Raw genomic sequence first — 15,986 nt, forward strand, 5'->3', positions numbered from 1 at the left:
TGGACTGGAGCCCTGTGACTTGGGTTTCCTCCTGGCTTAGCACAGCTAAGCTAGGGGGTGTGTCTAAACCTGCCTAGCACTCTTTACAAAGTGTAAGCAGGTGTGTGCGGCATGCACTGGGTTTTAAACAAGAGAAAAAAAGGTTAAACTCGGAAATAGCAGCTCTGGTGACATCTGAGCACTCTGTTTGCGCGGTGCGCCTCGGGGCTTAAGCAGGAAGGCAATAAGAAGGGAAAAAGCAGTAGGAAGGTAATCAAGGTGAACTAGCATAGCTGGCAGGTGAAATGTATCAGAACCAGCCAATTACACAGGCAGCAGCGCAGCCCAGCGCACCACTACAAACTAAGCAAACACCTTTCCCCACTTGTTTTTTCCCAAAAACTCTGCAGCACCGGTGTATACGAACGGGGAAATTTTACAAAACGAAAGCAAGAGAAAAAATGTTAGGGGCTGCTTTTGCTATCATAAACCAGCATGTGCAAGAGGCTGAGGGTGGTAAGGATGTGAATGCTGATGACCAACCCACAGTGAGGAGGAGGAGGAGACTGTACAGACCCTGGGAAACCTACCAGGGGCTACATGAGCTGGAGATAGTAGAGTGCTATAGGGTGGACTGGGACCTCCTACAGCATATCGTTGAGCTGTGCCAGCCAAACCTCAGACACAGAACCAACAGAGGGGAACCCATCCCAGTGGAAACCAAGGTATGTGTAGGCTTAAGAATACTAGCCACAGGTATCTTCCAAAGGCCAACTGGGGATATCATGGGGATCTCACAGGCATCAGCATCCAGGGTACTCCACCAGTTCCTGGATGCCATGTCAGCACATGGCGGTGAGCACATATATTTCCTCAACACCCATGAGGTGTTGGCCAGCAATATGCGTCTCTTCCAACAAATAGCAGAATACCCTGAAGTAGTGGATGCTATAGACTGCACGCACATATACATAAAAGCACCACCTCATGAGCAGGGCAGGGTCGTCTACATAAACTGCAAGGGCTTCCCCTCCATCAACTGCCAGTTTGTGTGCGATGCCCAAGGCATTATAATGAATGCGTGTGCTGGAAGCCCTGGGAGCTATCACGATTCCCAAATCAGGCATCTGATGCTGCTGTACCAGAGATTTGCCAGTGGGGACATCAATACGGCCACCTACTGGGGGATGTTGGTCACGCACTGGAGCCGTGGCTGATGACACCCCCATCAGAAATGCACACACACCCGAACAAGAGCTCCATAATAAGGCACACGCACAAACAAGAATCATAATAGAGCATGTGTTTGGGATGCTCAAGTCACGGTTCCAGTGCCTGGACACATCCGGTGGAGCCTTGCAGTACATATACCCAAATTTTCATGATATATGCCATACTACATAACATGATCCTGCGGAAGCAGCTGCAGCAGGAACAGCATGGGGCAGGGCCACACAGCCCCCACCACTGCCAAGGTCAGCACCGGCACAGACTGACTCGGAGGAGGAACAACCTGAGCCTGCACCTGTAGGCAGAAGGAGGCGTGCACAGTATGCCCTGGCATTGGCAAAGAAGCAACACATAGCACACACACTGACACAGTAGGAACGCAGGGAAAGGAAACCGTCTCTGACTCGCACATATAGTAAAAGGGATGCCAAAAATAACATTACCTGTGCTTCACCATGTATAGGGAGTGTACTATGTGCATCTGACATAGTCATCCCTCCAGCACCATACTCAATACTGGCACAGCCGCAAGGTAAGTCACCCTTCCTATCAATCACTGAATGCAGTAGTATGGTCTGCTAGTCGTATCAATGGTATGGATGTGAACATGCAAGGAAGGGAATTGGGTAGCTGAATGGAATGACAGCAGATAGTGGACAGCTATATGGGCAGCATGAAACCATAACAAATACTGGTGTCAACAAAGCAGGCAGTAACAGACAAGGTGAACATACGCACTGCAGGACATGTGCTGGCGCAAATGTGTGTTCATAGGGCACACACATGCATGTCATGGAGGTTCACATACCCAACAACAGTCCCACCCAGCCAGCAGGACAGGTGTAGATGAACACAAGGAAAGGCTGTGCTAAGGTCCACAAGGTATGGCAATGGAGATCTACCCCCCTCCAGACCTACACAGAGTATAACAGGTCAGGAAGTGGGCTGTCATTCATGAAGGGTAGGAAGTCTAAAATGGCAATGTAGGTCAATAAAACCTATAAACTGTACTACACTGATATGCCTGTAGTCTGCAGGATAGGTCAGAATATAGATGTAAAAGGAAGCCAACAGACTACTAGAAATACCAGTGCGGTCAAAGCAAATGTCCATAGTTGACAGGTGTGCCCCCCCCCAAACCATATGTAGAAATGTATTAGCATCCATGTGTTGGAGTAATAACAGTGAGCACAGAGTACCTGTGCTTGCCAAAGTAGAAGGATGGATTGTTTCATGTGTACAATATGCAGAGCTCTGAGCATCAGGTTGATGTGTGGAAGCCAACAGGGTACCTGACATATCAGGTGGGTATAGCAGAAATGTCTACAATTGTCAGGTGTGCCCCCCCCAGTCCTATGTAGTATAGCAGTAGCATCTATGTGTGGGTATCACAGCAGCAGAGCACAGAGTACCTGAGCTGTCCCAATTATAATGATGGAATGTTGCATATGTACAATATGCAGAGATCTGAGTGTCAGGTTGTTGTGTGGAAGCCAACAGAGTACCTGACATATTAGGAGGTTGTAGGAAATATCCACAGTTGTGATGTGTGACCCCATCAAGCCTATGTAGAAATGTATTACCAGCCATGTGTGGGAGTAATAACAGTGAGCACAGAGTACCTGAGCTGGTCAAATCAGCAAGATGGATAGTCACATGTTTACAAGAGGCAGAGCTCTATCTGTTAGGTAGCTCTGAGTGGCATGCAGTGTAAACGTGTTCAGCAAATAGCCATGGATGGTGTGTCCTGGTGTCCAATGGTCAGTACTGCTGATGACCGGGCCAAGTCCACACAACTGCAGTGCCAAACAGACTGGTATCCCAGCAAGGCATGTTGCAGCAGTAGTCCATATGATTTGTACAGATGTCATAACTGTCACCATCTGGAAGATGGACATGGCATGAGTGTTGGCCCAGATGTACACAGAGTACATAGGTGGAAGTACCGCAGAGAGAGACTGTTTATAATTCCACAGTGAAATGGAGACACCCTCTGTTTGTACATAAAGGTTCACAGCACATTAGTTGGTTGTGTAGTATGGGAAACTAAGATGTACTGTGGGCAAACAATGGCAGACCACAAAAGGCAGAGGTATGATGTATGTAGAAGCTGCTGGTATCCACCCACTAGCCACCAGCAGGGGAAAGGGCCACATATATCTGTGAGGCAGTTGCAAGTAGCTACCCTAGCACACATGCAGACGGTCCGGCCCAACATCAGCCTCAGGTAACCCAAAGGCCACCTCCCTGCTGCTGTGAATGAGTACAATATGATCCCCACATTACTATGTGAATACCCACAGAATGCAGCATGCTGAAGATGTGTCCTAGTTGATAACATAAAACATCAAAGGGTAAATCACCATATATCAATGAGTATCCCTGCAAACACCAAAACCATGTATCAGAAGCACCACAGACACAATTAGTAACAATCTCACTACCCTTTGCCCAATGTTGACCCACTTTGTCAACCAATCTACAGATATCCTGCAGAAGCAGGTTACTAGCTGTAGGTGTAGAGCACAAATACTTGCACTGGAGTACAACCTAACTGGAATGGAGTCACGCGTGCAATACAGACACTCATACTGGGCATGTTCACACACTTAGAGAAGTGAAGGCCATGTCAGAAAACAAATTACAGAAGGGTCATACTGGGCATGATCACACACACAGAGAAATGAAGCCCATGTCTGGAAACAACTGTGGACTATACACAGCAGTCAGTCACAGATGTCTGTGCAAACACTCCACAATACACACCAGTCATGCTCTGCACACACAATGGATGAGAATATGTACATATATCTAAGGACAGCACACTACAACAGCTCAGACATATACATTATAGATGTGGGATGAGAGTGACAGACAGTGACAGACAGCTCCCCTCTCATGAGGCCTGTCCCACACAGCACACCCCCATTTTGCAAAAACATATGATGTGCAAATGTCCATCACTGCACACAATTGCTCCTGGTAGCCTTCCAGTCAGTACACCTGTCATTGCCTTTCTTTGACATGCCTGCTGATGTCATTTCCTGTGAAATACACCTTTGGTGAAGGAATATCCCAGTAATCTCTGTGGAGTGCTCTGTAACTGTGTAATGCTCTAATGTGCAGTAGTAGTTAGGCAGGTGTTCTAATCCCATACATGGGAACTGTGAGTCTGTATGCATGTATGTGGAGGGCCCAATGCTTTTGAGGACAGTCAGTACACTTGTCATTGCCTTTCTTTGATAAGCTTACTGATGTCATTCCCTGTGAAATACACCTTTGGTGAAGGAGTATCCGAGTAATCTCAGTGGCGTGTTCTGTAACTGCGTAATGTGCTATAGCACCTAGGTAGGTGTTCTAATCCCATTCATGGCAAGTGTTTGTGCGTATGTGTAGGGCCCAATGCTTTTGAGGACAGTCAGTACACCTGTCATTGCCTTTCTTTGACAAGACTGCTGATGTCATTCCCTGTGAAATACACCTTTGGTGAAGGAGTATCTGAGTAATATCCATATCCGTAGCATGTTCTGTAACTGCATAATGCTCTAATATACTGTAGTAGTTAGGTAGGTGTTCTAATTCCAGGCATGGCAACTGTGAGACTTTTGGTGTGTGTGTGTGTGTGTGTGTGTGTGTGTGTGTGTGTGTGTGTGTGTGTGTGTGTGTGTGTGTGTGTGTGTGTGTGTGTGTGTGTGTGTGTGTGTGTGTGTGTGCATTTGTCATACGTATCCTGTATGAAGCATGAAGCAATGTGGAGTGGATTTTGCACTTTTCCTATACGTTGGGCCTATTCAATGTCATAATGCCCACCTTACAAGCATAATACATGTCAAACATCACAGTGGCTGGGGTACACAATCTATACCCCCACATGTGACATCATGGCATGGGGAACAATATAGGCAACACCTGTATTACCCAGAGAACACTTTCCACCCATGTCTCAGACACAAACACACCTGGCCAGGCAACAACCACTAAGTTGGTAGTCCCCTGCATATTGCCCAAAGACATGTAGATGTCGACATATATATATATATCTATAGATGTAGGCATTTGCATGTATATGTTCATATATATTTATATATGTATATATTTAATTTTTTATTCAAAAGTAAATATTATCAATTTATTTCCTATTATACAAGGTTCCTGGATGATATGTTTGTTCTATGGGAAGGGCTGCATGAAATGATAGATGAATTTATTAATTATTTAAATACTACAAGTAATTTTTTAAAATTTATGTACAATGTGAGTCAGAAAGGAATTTCATATTTAGACACCTATATAAAGCACACAGACCAAGGTTTTCAATCAGAAATTTATCGTAAAAAAACATTTTCAAATAGTTATATGGAATATACTAGCCAACATCCAAAATATATGCTGAAAAATATTTTTAAGGGTCTATGTATAAGAGCTGCTAGAATGTCATCAAATTTCGAAATTATGAAAAATGAAATTGAGTTTATTACTTCCATGTTTTTAAATAGAGGTTATCCTAAAGGTTTGTTAGATAATGTATCTGAATATGTTATTAGGGAATGGGGCAATAAATAGGTTCATAGGTTCATAGGTTTATACTAGGCTATCTGCCCTAAGGCATTTATAAGCCTAGCCCAAATTTTTGTGGCTTACGCCACCCCTTATATGAAAAAATACTGTGCCCATTAGTTTGTTGTGCCTCTGTCCAGCAGTGACACAGAGATGATTCCCAGGGTAAACCTACGATCTCCCATCCACAGGCCAAGATTTCTCTTGAACAGAGCCAGCGAGGTGCTCAGCCTCACATGGACCGGGATTTTATTCCACAGCATAGGGAGTCTCTGAGTGATAAATCTATCCCTCCAGCACGTCCTATATATATCCGTAAGGTTTAAGTCGCTTGCTCTAGTGGTTTTGGTGGATTTGGATTTTTTGAGGTGGAGCATGTCCATTAATTCCGGGTTCGACATGGCCTTGTATGTCAGGCACGTCACCTCTGAGCAGACGGTATGCGACTGAATAGAGCTGGAGTTTCTTCAATCTGGCAGCATATGACAGATTTTGGAGTCCCTTTATCCTTTTGGTGAGGAACTTTGGGGTCTCCAATTGCTGCAGATGTCGGGTGAGATACATCCCGAATGGGACATTGTACTCAATCATTGGTCTGATAAGTGAAGAGTACAGGGGAACAATTACCTCACTAGATCTGGATGTGAATCCCTTCATGATCAGGTGGGCAATGTAGAAGGTCTTTATAACGACTTTAGCAACGTGAGTGTCAAAAGAAAGGCCACTGTCAACCTGGGTCCCCAGATCCCTGATAACCTCTTCTGTGCTTAGTGGATTGCCACCTATATGGTAGCTTGGGGTTACCTTGTTTTTCCCGAAGGGTATGACTATACATTTTTTGGCGTTTAACTTCAGGCCATGGCTCTGGCACCAGCTATCTGTTTCCGTGAGTCCCTTCTGAAGGATATCCGTGTCCGATGCACTTTCCACTATGGCGCCCAGTTTGCAGTCGTCTGCAAACTTTGTCAGCCAAAGTCCACCCATGTTGGCCTGTACTTCTGAGAAGTAGATGCCGAACAATAGGGAAATATGTTCCTATACTGGGAATAGGACAAGGTATAAGCAATATTAATAAAAATAATGAAAATGTCCCAAGTAGTAGGATATGTACACTGACATATTCAACGTTTGTAAAAGAAATTATGGAAATAATTTATAAATATTGGAAGAATTTAGTTTTAGATGTGGAAATTAAAAAAATTGGGGTGAAAAACCCCGGTTTTGTTTTCAAGATGGGTATGAACATCAAAAAATTATTACAAATAGGACGAAAGGATAGCTATAAAAATAATTGTAGGAAGACTACTACCAAATGTGGTTCATGCAATCAATGTTATTGTTTAAATGAGAGTGAAGGAATTAAATTAGAAAATGTCAATAGGACTTATATAAAATTTAAAAGAGGAAATTGTAACACAAAAAATATAATTTATTTGGCTGTTTGTTCTACATGTCCTGCTTACTATATTGGCAAGACTGAAAGACAATTTAGAAAAAGAATTTATGATCATTTGTATAGTATTAGGACACATGACACAAAAAATGCCTTATATAAACATATTGAGAAAAAAGGCAGTAATCATAGATTCAGTTTTGCCATTATAGAGCAGGTTTTACCCTCTAATAGGGGAGGACATTTTAAGGCAATTTTAAGTAAAAAAGAAAGCACCTGGCAGGTGTTGACAGATGCAACTAAGGATCCGGGCATCAATGATTTTATTTCTATAAAGCCCTTCCTAATGTTGCTCTGATAATTAACATACTTAAATGAACTAGTTTTATACATATATTGTTTATTCAATATAATTTAAACAGGTCTTATGTTGAACATTCTGTTATTTATACATATATATATATATATATATATATATATATATATATATATATATGGGTTCATATGAATCCATCGACAGTTCAAAACATCGACGGCAAAAGATCGACAGCGAGAAGACCGACGGAGGAAAACACCGACGCTGAGAACATCGAAATGGGGAAAGGATGTGTATTTATGCGGTAGTGACGGACGTTAGGGTGCGAGTAAGGTAAGTGTGCAATGTTGTCGGTCTGTGGGGATAGGGGTGGGTTAAGTGAGTTAGGGTTAGGGCTCGGGTTAGGTATGTGTGTAGTAGTGATAGGTTTTGGGTTAGGGGTGGGTTAAGTGAGTTAGGTAGGCAGGTTAGGTGAGTGCGATAGTGACGGACCTTAGGTTAGGGTTTGGGTTAGGGTTGTCGATAGTTGTGTATGTAAGGTTTAGTGTTGGTTTGTTAGTATTTTGGTTTGCTAGTGTGGTGTGTGTGGGTTTTGGAGTGGGGATTTGTTTTGTTTGTTAATTGTTGTTGTACTGGTGTGGAGTGTATGCGGTGTCGTGCTTTTGAACTGTCGGTGTTTTCGCTGTTGCTGTTTCGCTATCGATGTTTTGAACTGTCGATGGATTCATATGAACCCATATATATATATATATATATATATATATATATATATATAGTTATAGTTATAGTTATAGTTATATCAAATACTTTATTTTTAATATATATATTTTTTAATGATTTATAACATGCATAATGTAGTAACATTCAGTGTAAGCATAGAGGTTTTAATTATGAATATGTTGAGGTATTGAATATGAGTCATTATATTTAAGTAAATATTAGCACTGTCACTTTAAAAGTTTGTAATCTTGAATGGCGCCAAAAAGATTTTAAAAGGACATTTATGTGTGTTATCAGTTGTTCTGATGAAGTCTGCAGTAAGCGGATGAAAGCGCTTAACTGTTATTAATATCTTGTGTTCAGCAAATGCAGTTTTTACTTCGTTGGTGAATAAACATCTTTGTGGACATACACACTTTTTTTGCCTTATTCGAGTAAGTGCCAGCAAGCATATCCGTATAGCTGTGACAGAGAGTTTCCGTCTCCATCTTGGTATTTCTGATATATATATATATATATATAAATATATATATACACACACACACACACACACACACACATACATACATACATACATATATCAATATGTTGTATCTGTTTAGACATTAATATATTTACTCACACACATACATCTACATGTTGGAATACATTCTCTGTACTGTTGAATGACTGGACTGGTTGATGTGTTTCGAATATATCAGGGCATGTATATCTGACATGGCTTAGTGGTAAGTTACTTTGGCTATAGTGTGCAGGGTCCTGGATTCGAGCCTAGCAGAGACTATTAATTTTGTTGCTAGGCAGAACAAGAGCTGTTGGATACAGAGTGGTTAAGGCACTTTTAAGCAGTTGTAAGTGGGTTTGCGTGACGGTAAGCACTGCTAACTTCCAGTTACTGTTTCTTATACTCAGTTAGCTCCTGAATTGCTTAATCTGTGTAGGCATTGCTTACCCCCATGCAAACAGACTAACTCCTGCTTACTGCTGCTTAAAAGTGCTTACTTCTGCTTACCCCCACGCTAATTTCTTTAAAAGAAAAGAAAAAGGGGTTGATAGGAAAATGGTGAAAAAAGGGGCACAAAGAGGGAAAGACAGTAGGGAAAATAGACAGAGATGTGCAGGAAGAGTGTAGGGAAGGTCTATAGCTGTCCATTTCTTCTACAGCAACAGCTGTGCATATGCACTGAATTTGGAGGTAGAGTCGTACACTCAAACCCATGGGAGTGGGTGAGGACAACAATAATTTGTTGTGATGCCAATTAGACCAGGTTACATGTGTCCAGTAGACACGTGTGTGAAATGGACAGCTATATATGGGGCAAGATTTTTTTGTGGGAACAGATTGCCCCCTTTTTTTTTTTTTTTTAGGTGAGAGTGGGATGTTGGGGAGGGGTAGTAGGTATATTTGGGGAGGTAGGTTGGGTAGGTTAACAGACAAGATAAACAAGATGCATACAGGGGCAGTATATTACACATGAGGGGGGTAAACACATTGGACAGGGAGGGTTGTTTGGAAGTCGCAAGCCCATGAGCCCCCAAATGGAAACAGTGGGACTGAGGTCCCCACCCATGGGCAGTCACCACTGCACCTTCACGGCTCCAAAGGTGGCCATGCTGGGGGCTGAGTAGGAGGGCAGGCTCACCCTCTAATTGCACCACTCAGCCCTGAAGCTGGCGCAGCTGGTCTCAAAATGCCCCATCAATCTCCCTATGTACCACGGCCCGGACCTGCCGACGGGTGACAGGTTCCTTTCCACCCTCCCTCCCAGTGGGGCATGCCCCATTCCCTGCAGCAGTTCCACCCGAAGGTGGTGCAGGGCCTATGGAGGAGGAGGAGGTCCCAGACTGGGCCCCAGATGTGCTGGTGCCCGGTGCCATGGCCAGCTGAGGTGGGACAGGTGGATCCGCTGGGACTGGCCTTCCCATACAAGCTGTGGTGCTGCAGTTTAAGGACAGATATGGGTTAGTAATAGTCAACAGCATTCAGGATTAGTTATAACAGCATGTATAGGTATACCCATTAACCCAAGACACCAAATTTAAACCAGCTGCATAGACAGCAGAACATATGCATATATGGAACAGCAGTGGCGATTACAACAGCATGCAGGTTTTATTGATGGCAACAGGCCACCAATATGGGTGCATTTTAACATGGCACATGCATAGAACCAAATGTGCATATTTATGAACCAATAGGACATATGTCCCAACATAAGTTTGGAGAGTAAACATACCCACTGAGGTGTATAATTGGGTTAATGTTGCACATATGATGGGGGCAAGATAGAGTTCAATTAACAACTGATATATCCCTGTAGTTTTTGCAACTTTCTTACTCACTGCAGTGATCTGTCCCTTACAGGTATTATTACACTACCCATTGGCCTTACTTTGTACAATGGTATGTTTGTAGATTAGTATATATGTGACCTGTGTCTAATGTATAGTCTATACCTTTTACCTGTTACAGCTGTTGAGAAGATCTTTGTTAACACTACCTGACAATTTCTACACATACTCCCAGATTCCATGTTGATGTTATACACATACCCCTCAATCCGTTATTGCACACAGTTTGGTTGAGGCTTGACAGGATGCAGGTGTTACTGCGACATATTATGCAAATTGCTCTCATACACCTTGGGTGTGATGCTACAATGACAGGTTTGCTTTCATATACATTCTCTGACTATGTACAGGTTTGACTATCGGTTATATGTCTTCACAGACTGCCTGCATTTTTTGGATCATCACACTGATTTCTCAGGGGAACAGGGTACCAGGCAGCAGATTTGGGCCATTTATCTGCACACGCTGGACAGATCGGAACAGTTGAGGGGTATGAATATGCATACAGCTTACTATCTAAACATTCTGACTCAGTCTGCACAGTTGATGGTTATGATTATGCTTACAGCTTACTATCTGAACATTCTAGCAAAATCTGTACAGCTGTTGGGTCTAATTATGCATACAGCTTTCTATCTGGACATTCTAACAAGCTGTGGGGTATGATTATGCATACGACTTACTACCACTCCCATGGTGATGCCTGACCTGCACATTGTTAGACAGAGGCACAGTATACTAACCACGAAAAAGGGCATTGCAAAATTCATTTAAAATGGGTGGTGAAAGCCAAACACACTCTGGCTAGGTTTATAAATGCCCTAGGGCAGATAGCCTAGTATGAACCTATGAACCTATATACGGATTTCACATGGAAAATGGTATGCGCTGCAGTGGGATTCAAACCAGGATCACTGTCCCATAATTTTCTCATTACATGATCTAATGTTAAAATACAAATCGAAACTTAGCAACTTCAGATCTCAAACTATACAGCATATCACTGATCTTAAAAACCACCATGCCACCCTTGAATGGTCTCACTTATTTGCCAAAAAACACCCCGGGGAAGCATCTAGTAAACTTACCAATACCCCACCTCACTTGCAAATCAAATTCTTCCCCTTAGTACAAAGCCTACTTCAACCTCATAAACAGGATGGTTATCTAAAAAACTGAAACACCTGCTCAAATCACATGATGAAGCATGGCATAACTGGAAATAGAACCCCTCCACAGATTCCTAAGCCAAATGTACCTCATTATGTAAGCTAGCCAGGAAATCCATCTGCAGACACAAAAACAACCAAAACAACCAAATCTCATTTTTATCCAAACCCAAAAGATTCTGGAGATAAATCACCCTGTTGAATGGTCAAAAAACTCAACACAGCTCCACTCCCCTGAATTCCTCTACCACCACCACTAACAAACTCTTATGCACTGACCTCCTCACTGTGTTCAGTATCCTCCCTTATACTGACAGCAACAACAACACAAACTTACCACCCCCACAGCCACCTTCCACCCTTCACTTTCCACTATTCCACTTCAAAAGATTACAACCAAAGAGACAGAAACACAAACAGACCAAATACAAATAGTTATTACCCCCAGGCAGAGATAATCTAGTCCCTTAGTTCATTCAACCTTGTAAGGAATACTCTTATCTCATCTTAAATATGGACTACCCATAATAGCTATAGCTTCAAAGAAAAATGCCACTACCCTGCAAGCCATCTTCAATAAAATAAGCCAGTTCACTACTAACTCCTCCATTAAAGTGCACCCCTACATAATTCTTGCCAAAGCCAAATGCTTCTGAGTACATCTGAGAGTTAACCTCCTACTAGGATAACTAATTCACAAAGCTCTATCTCCTGGAACATCTTCCCCCTCTCACTCATAAACTTTTCACCAAAGCCCCCACATATAATCTCAGAGATATGCTAATCTCAACCACCCTACTAACTCCAAAAACTAAACTTCATTGCACTACCCTTGCATTCTCCTTCATAACACCTAAATTATGAGAATCCATTCCTCTTTCAACAAGAGGCATCCAAAAGAGCTTGGACTTCAGACAACAGCTTTAGGAAAACCTCTTTACCACAAAAGAGCAGCTGCACTCACAAAGTCACATTACAAAAACCCTGCAGCTCTCTCACATCCCTTTATCCCTATTTCTTCCTCCCCTATCTCATCTTGTCATCCTCTCACTCAATGCCTCTCATTCACTCTACCTCCCTCTTCTCTTCACATCTCTCATACGTCCTCTCCTTTCTAGTTCTCTTTCTTTTGCAAGTTTCTATTAACATTTCTCTGTCTTCTCCCCATGGTAACCTTTCCTGCAACTATTCACACCCACTTCTTCTAATGTCTTCAGACCTCTCTATATAATGACATGCTGCTATCCCTCAGTCATTGTGGCTACATCACATATTCAAAAAGCTCTGCAAAGGATGACTCCATTTTGCCATCCATGTATGGACATTGTAAACTGTTTTTTGATATACATATTGTAGCATATCCTTGCATATGTAAATATGATTTTTTTTTAACAAATCCTCATATCTGTAAATATGTTTTCTTCCTTTCTTATGTGACCCTATGTTTTCTTCCTTTCTTATGTGATTCTATTCACCCAGACTGTGCCTGCAAATAGTCAACTGATATCAGTGTACTACCCAGGTAAATAAATATGAATGAATAAATAAATAGATACATACATACATACATGCATACATAAACAAACCTAGCTATCCTTATCAAAATCAGGCATCTGAGGTTTACACAGTTAACAATGGAACTACAATTCCTGAGTACAGGGGGGTTCTGTGGATGAAAGTAGCTGAACCTGCTGTCATCAGCTCATGTTAAACAGTCATTGTTCTATCTTTGCACAACTAATGTATGTGTGTAAAGTAAGCTGGAAAGTTTTTGTTACTGCTTGTAGAAAACAAAGCTGAATACATTACTGTGGTACATCACTATCTTTACACTTCAATATTACTCAAGTTCTCCCAGATGGGTGTAGTAAAATAAAAAGAGGAAACAACTATGTATTTAACATGGTACTGTATTCACTCCTTTTGCCTTTTAACCAACAAGACCTCATCTTGATTTTGGTGTTTAAATGTGGTAATGCCTGAACAGTTATACCACACTTGTAGTTAATAGTATTAAGTGTTTTTAAACTTGTGCTTCTGAATGTGGTATCCCATAAACCTACTTGAAGTGTGATGAGCCATGCATGACTATTAGATGTCCAGATTGTTGCCCAGATGTACCTACTTGAGTCTTTACCCAGATTTGTGATGTTTGCAGGTCGAGAGTTATGATGCTAACAGCATGATCCCTCACAATCAGTTGGGACAATGTGTAGACAAAATGTTCTTATCTCAGATCATTCTCTATCGCTACAAATGACGTTTCTAGTATATGGTATGATGATCTGCATGCATACTACATACACTGCACTGTAAAAGTGGAAGCATTGTGACATTATCCCAATGCTGGGCTACCAGGTATAAGATTCTGTTCTTTCCACCAGTTAGAGTGTCTAATCAACATTAAACCTTTTATATCACTGGCCTTATATTCATGATCCTTGCAGAACATTGCTGTGGTCATAATATGTACTATGACTGACAAAGTTCTCAACAAAACAGGGTCTTGTGACTAAGTACACAAATTACCGGAAAATACGTACAAGTTTCTCATAAGCTGTAAATGCTTTGAGCACTAGAAATTATCTTACCTTGCCCTGGTAGTGCATCTCTCCCAAAAATGAAGAGTTTATACCCATATGTATCTTCTAGGATTTCAGGCAAACATTTCAATACAAAGGTGTCAGTATTGCATGTAGAGCTTCTAGTGCTGCAAACATTGATGTCTCTTGGGTAAATAATGGAAGCATCATACATTTTGTCATCTGAAACTAATCACATATTTTTATTAATAATATTCATCTAGTTGTTTGAAACAAATTTAAATACCATTAAAATAGTATGGGTCATCTTCTACAACATACTTGACAAATTGTATAATAAAAACATTACTTTAAGGATAAGTAGTTCTTATAAACACTCATACACACAGATTCTGCTTTTATCACGGTCTGTACTTTTTAGACTGAATATGAAGTCTTCTCTTATAAATATTCTTGCTACAATTATATTATAATTACACAACTGTATAAGTAAGGGAAATTTGGCTACTGGTCACAGTACTTTAAATGCCATTATTGTTGTGCAGCAAGACATTTGCTATTACAAAGATGGCACAGACTGAACAGGAATTGTTATATCATTCTAGATCCACTAGTACAGAGCATGTTGTCGTCCCCTCACTTACTGCCTCTGATTCATCCTTCCACCCTCTTCTCTTTACATCGTTCCTAATTCCTCTCTTACTATCTCAGCTTAAGCATGTTTTCACTTTCAGATGAAAGAAAAATGTTGAATGTCATGGAGTTGGAAATATTATGTAAAGCTGTCCATGTGTATGCATTATTTCTGCCTGAAAAAGACTGAATGCTCACTGAGTATACCTGGCAAACAACTAATACCCTAGTCTGAGGCATCCATTCCTTCCACTTAAGAATCCCCCATTACTTCATTCCAGGTCATGAATTACTTGGTTCTGCTATGCTTCACTGAGTATTCACAGGATGAAGCTACAGTCAGAAGAACACATTCAGCCGCATATTTTGTCAAAATGGAAAAAAATAAAATAAAACACTAGGAAAAAAAATCTTCCACAGGTCATACCCCTCTGCACCACCAAGGGGAGATCTTTACCCCTCATATCCCTCTTACTTAAATAAAGCAACTGCATGGTCACACAGCTGCAGACAAAAAGATCACCAATGGACCTCAACAAAAACACTGTCATGACTTCCAATAACAAACACCACTTATTTGAGTTACAGCCTGTCCAGTTCTAAGTAATGAGTTGCAATGGTGAGCAGCTGCTGCCTGACCATTTGCAAAACAACCATGCATCATGATGAAAGCCAGTCTACACTTTTTCTGTTAAATACCTAATCCTTATATCCCTCTTTCTTCTCCAAGGTTCTAGTAATATCCCCAAATTGACATTATGAAGTTCGTTACACTTAATACTTCCTTTAAGCTCATTAGTTGGTTGAAGTATTAGCCACAGAACCATTTTAAGTCTACCAAGCCTTTTACCGTTACGAAGATCAAAATCACATCTTCTCAACACATAAAACACACACAGGCACACAATACTCAGTGATATCACTTTTCTTCAAACTGAACAAGGGAAGTTCTTGAAATCTATTTTTATATTTTTCCATTCATAATTTTCAGTATCTTGTTTACCCTCCATTAAACTGCCTCTAATAATAATATGAATAAGAGAACTGATGCATTATTCTAAGTATAGGCACCATTCTGTATCATGGTAGAACTA

At 41.3% G+C, this 15,986-nt stretch overlaps 1 protein-coding gene across 2 annotated transcripts in view; it reads right to left on the reverse strand.

Moving 5' to 3' along the window:
- The window catches only part of LOC122801533 (interleukin-1 receptor type 1-like), a 786,539-nt gene that overhangs the window by 110,166 nt on the left and 660,387 nt on the right, over positions 1-15,986 (reverse strand). The window contains exon 10 of one of the 2 annotated variants that reach the window (XM_044070955.1): positions 14,308-14,481. In XM_044070955.1, the coding sequence (XP_043926890.1) occupies positions 14,308-14,481 (174 nt within the window). Of the gene's footprint in view, positions 1-14,307; positions 14,488-15,986 lie in introns of both variants that reach the window. The other variant, XM_044070953.1, reaches the window with a different exon arrangement.

Source organism: Protopterus annectens, chromosome 5.part0 (assembly GCF_019279795.1).
Source record: "Protopterus annectens isolate FY-2018-M chromosome 5.part0, PAN1.0, whole genome shotgun sequence".
Taxonomy (NCBI): domain Eukaryota; kingdom Metazoa; phylum Chordata; order Ceratodontiformes; family Protopteridae; genus Protopterus; species Protopterus annectens.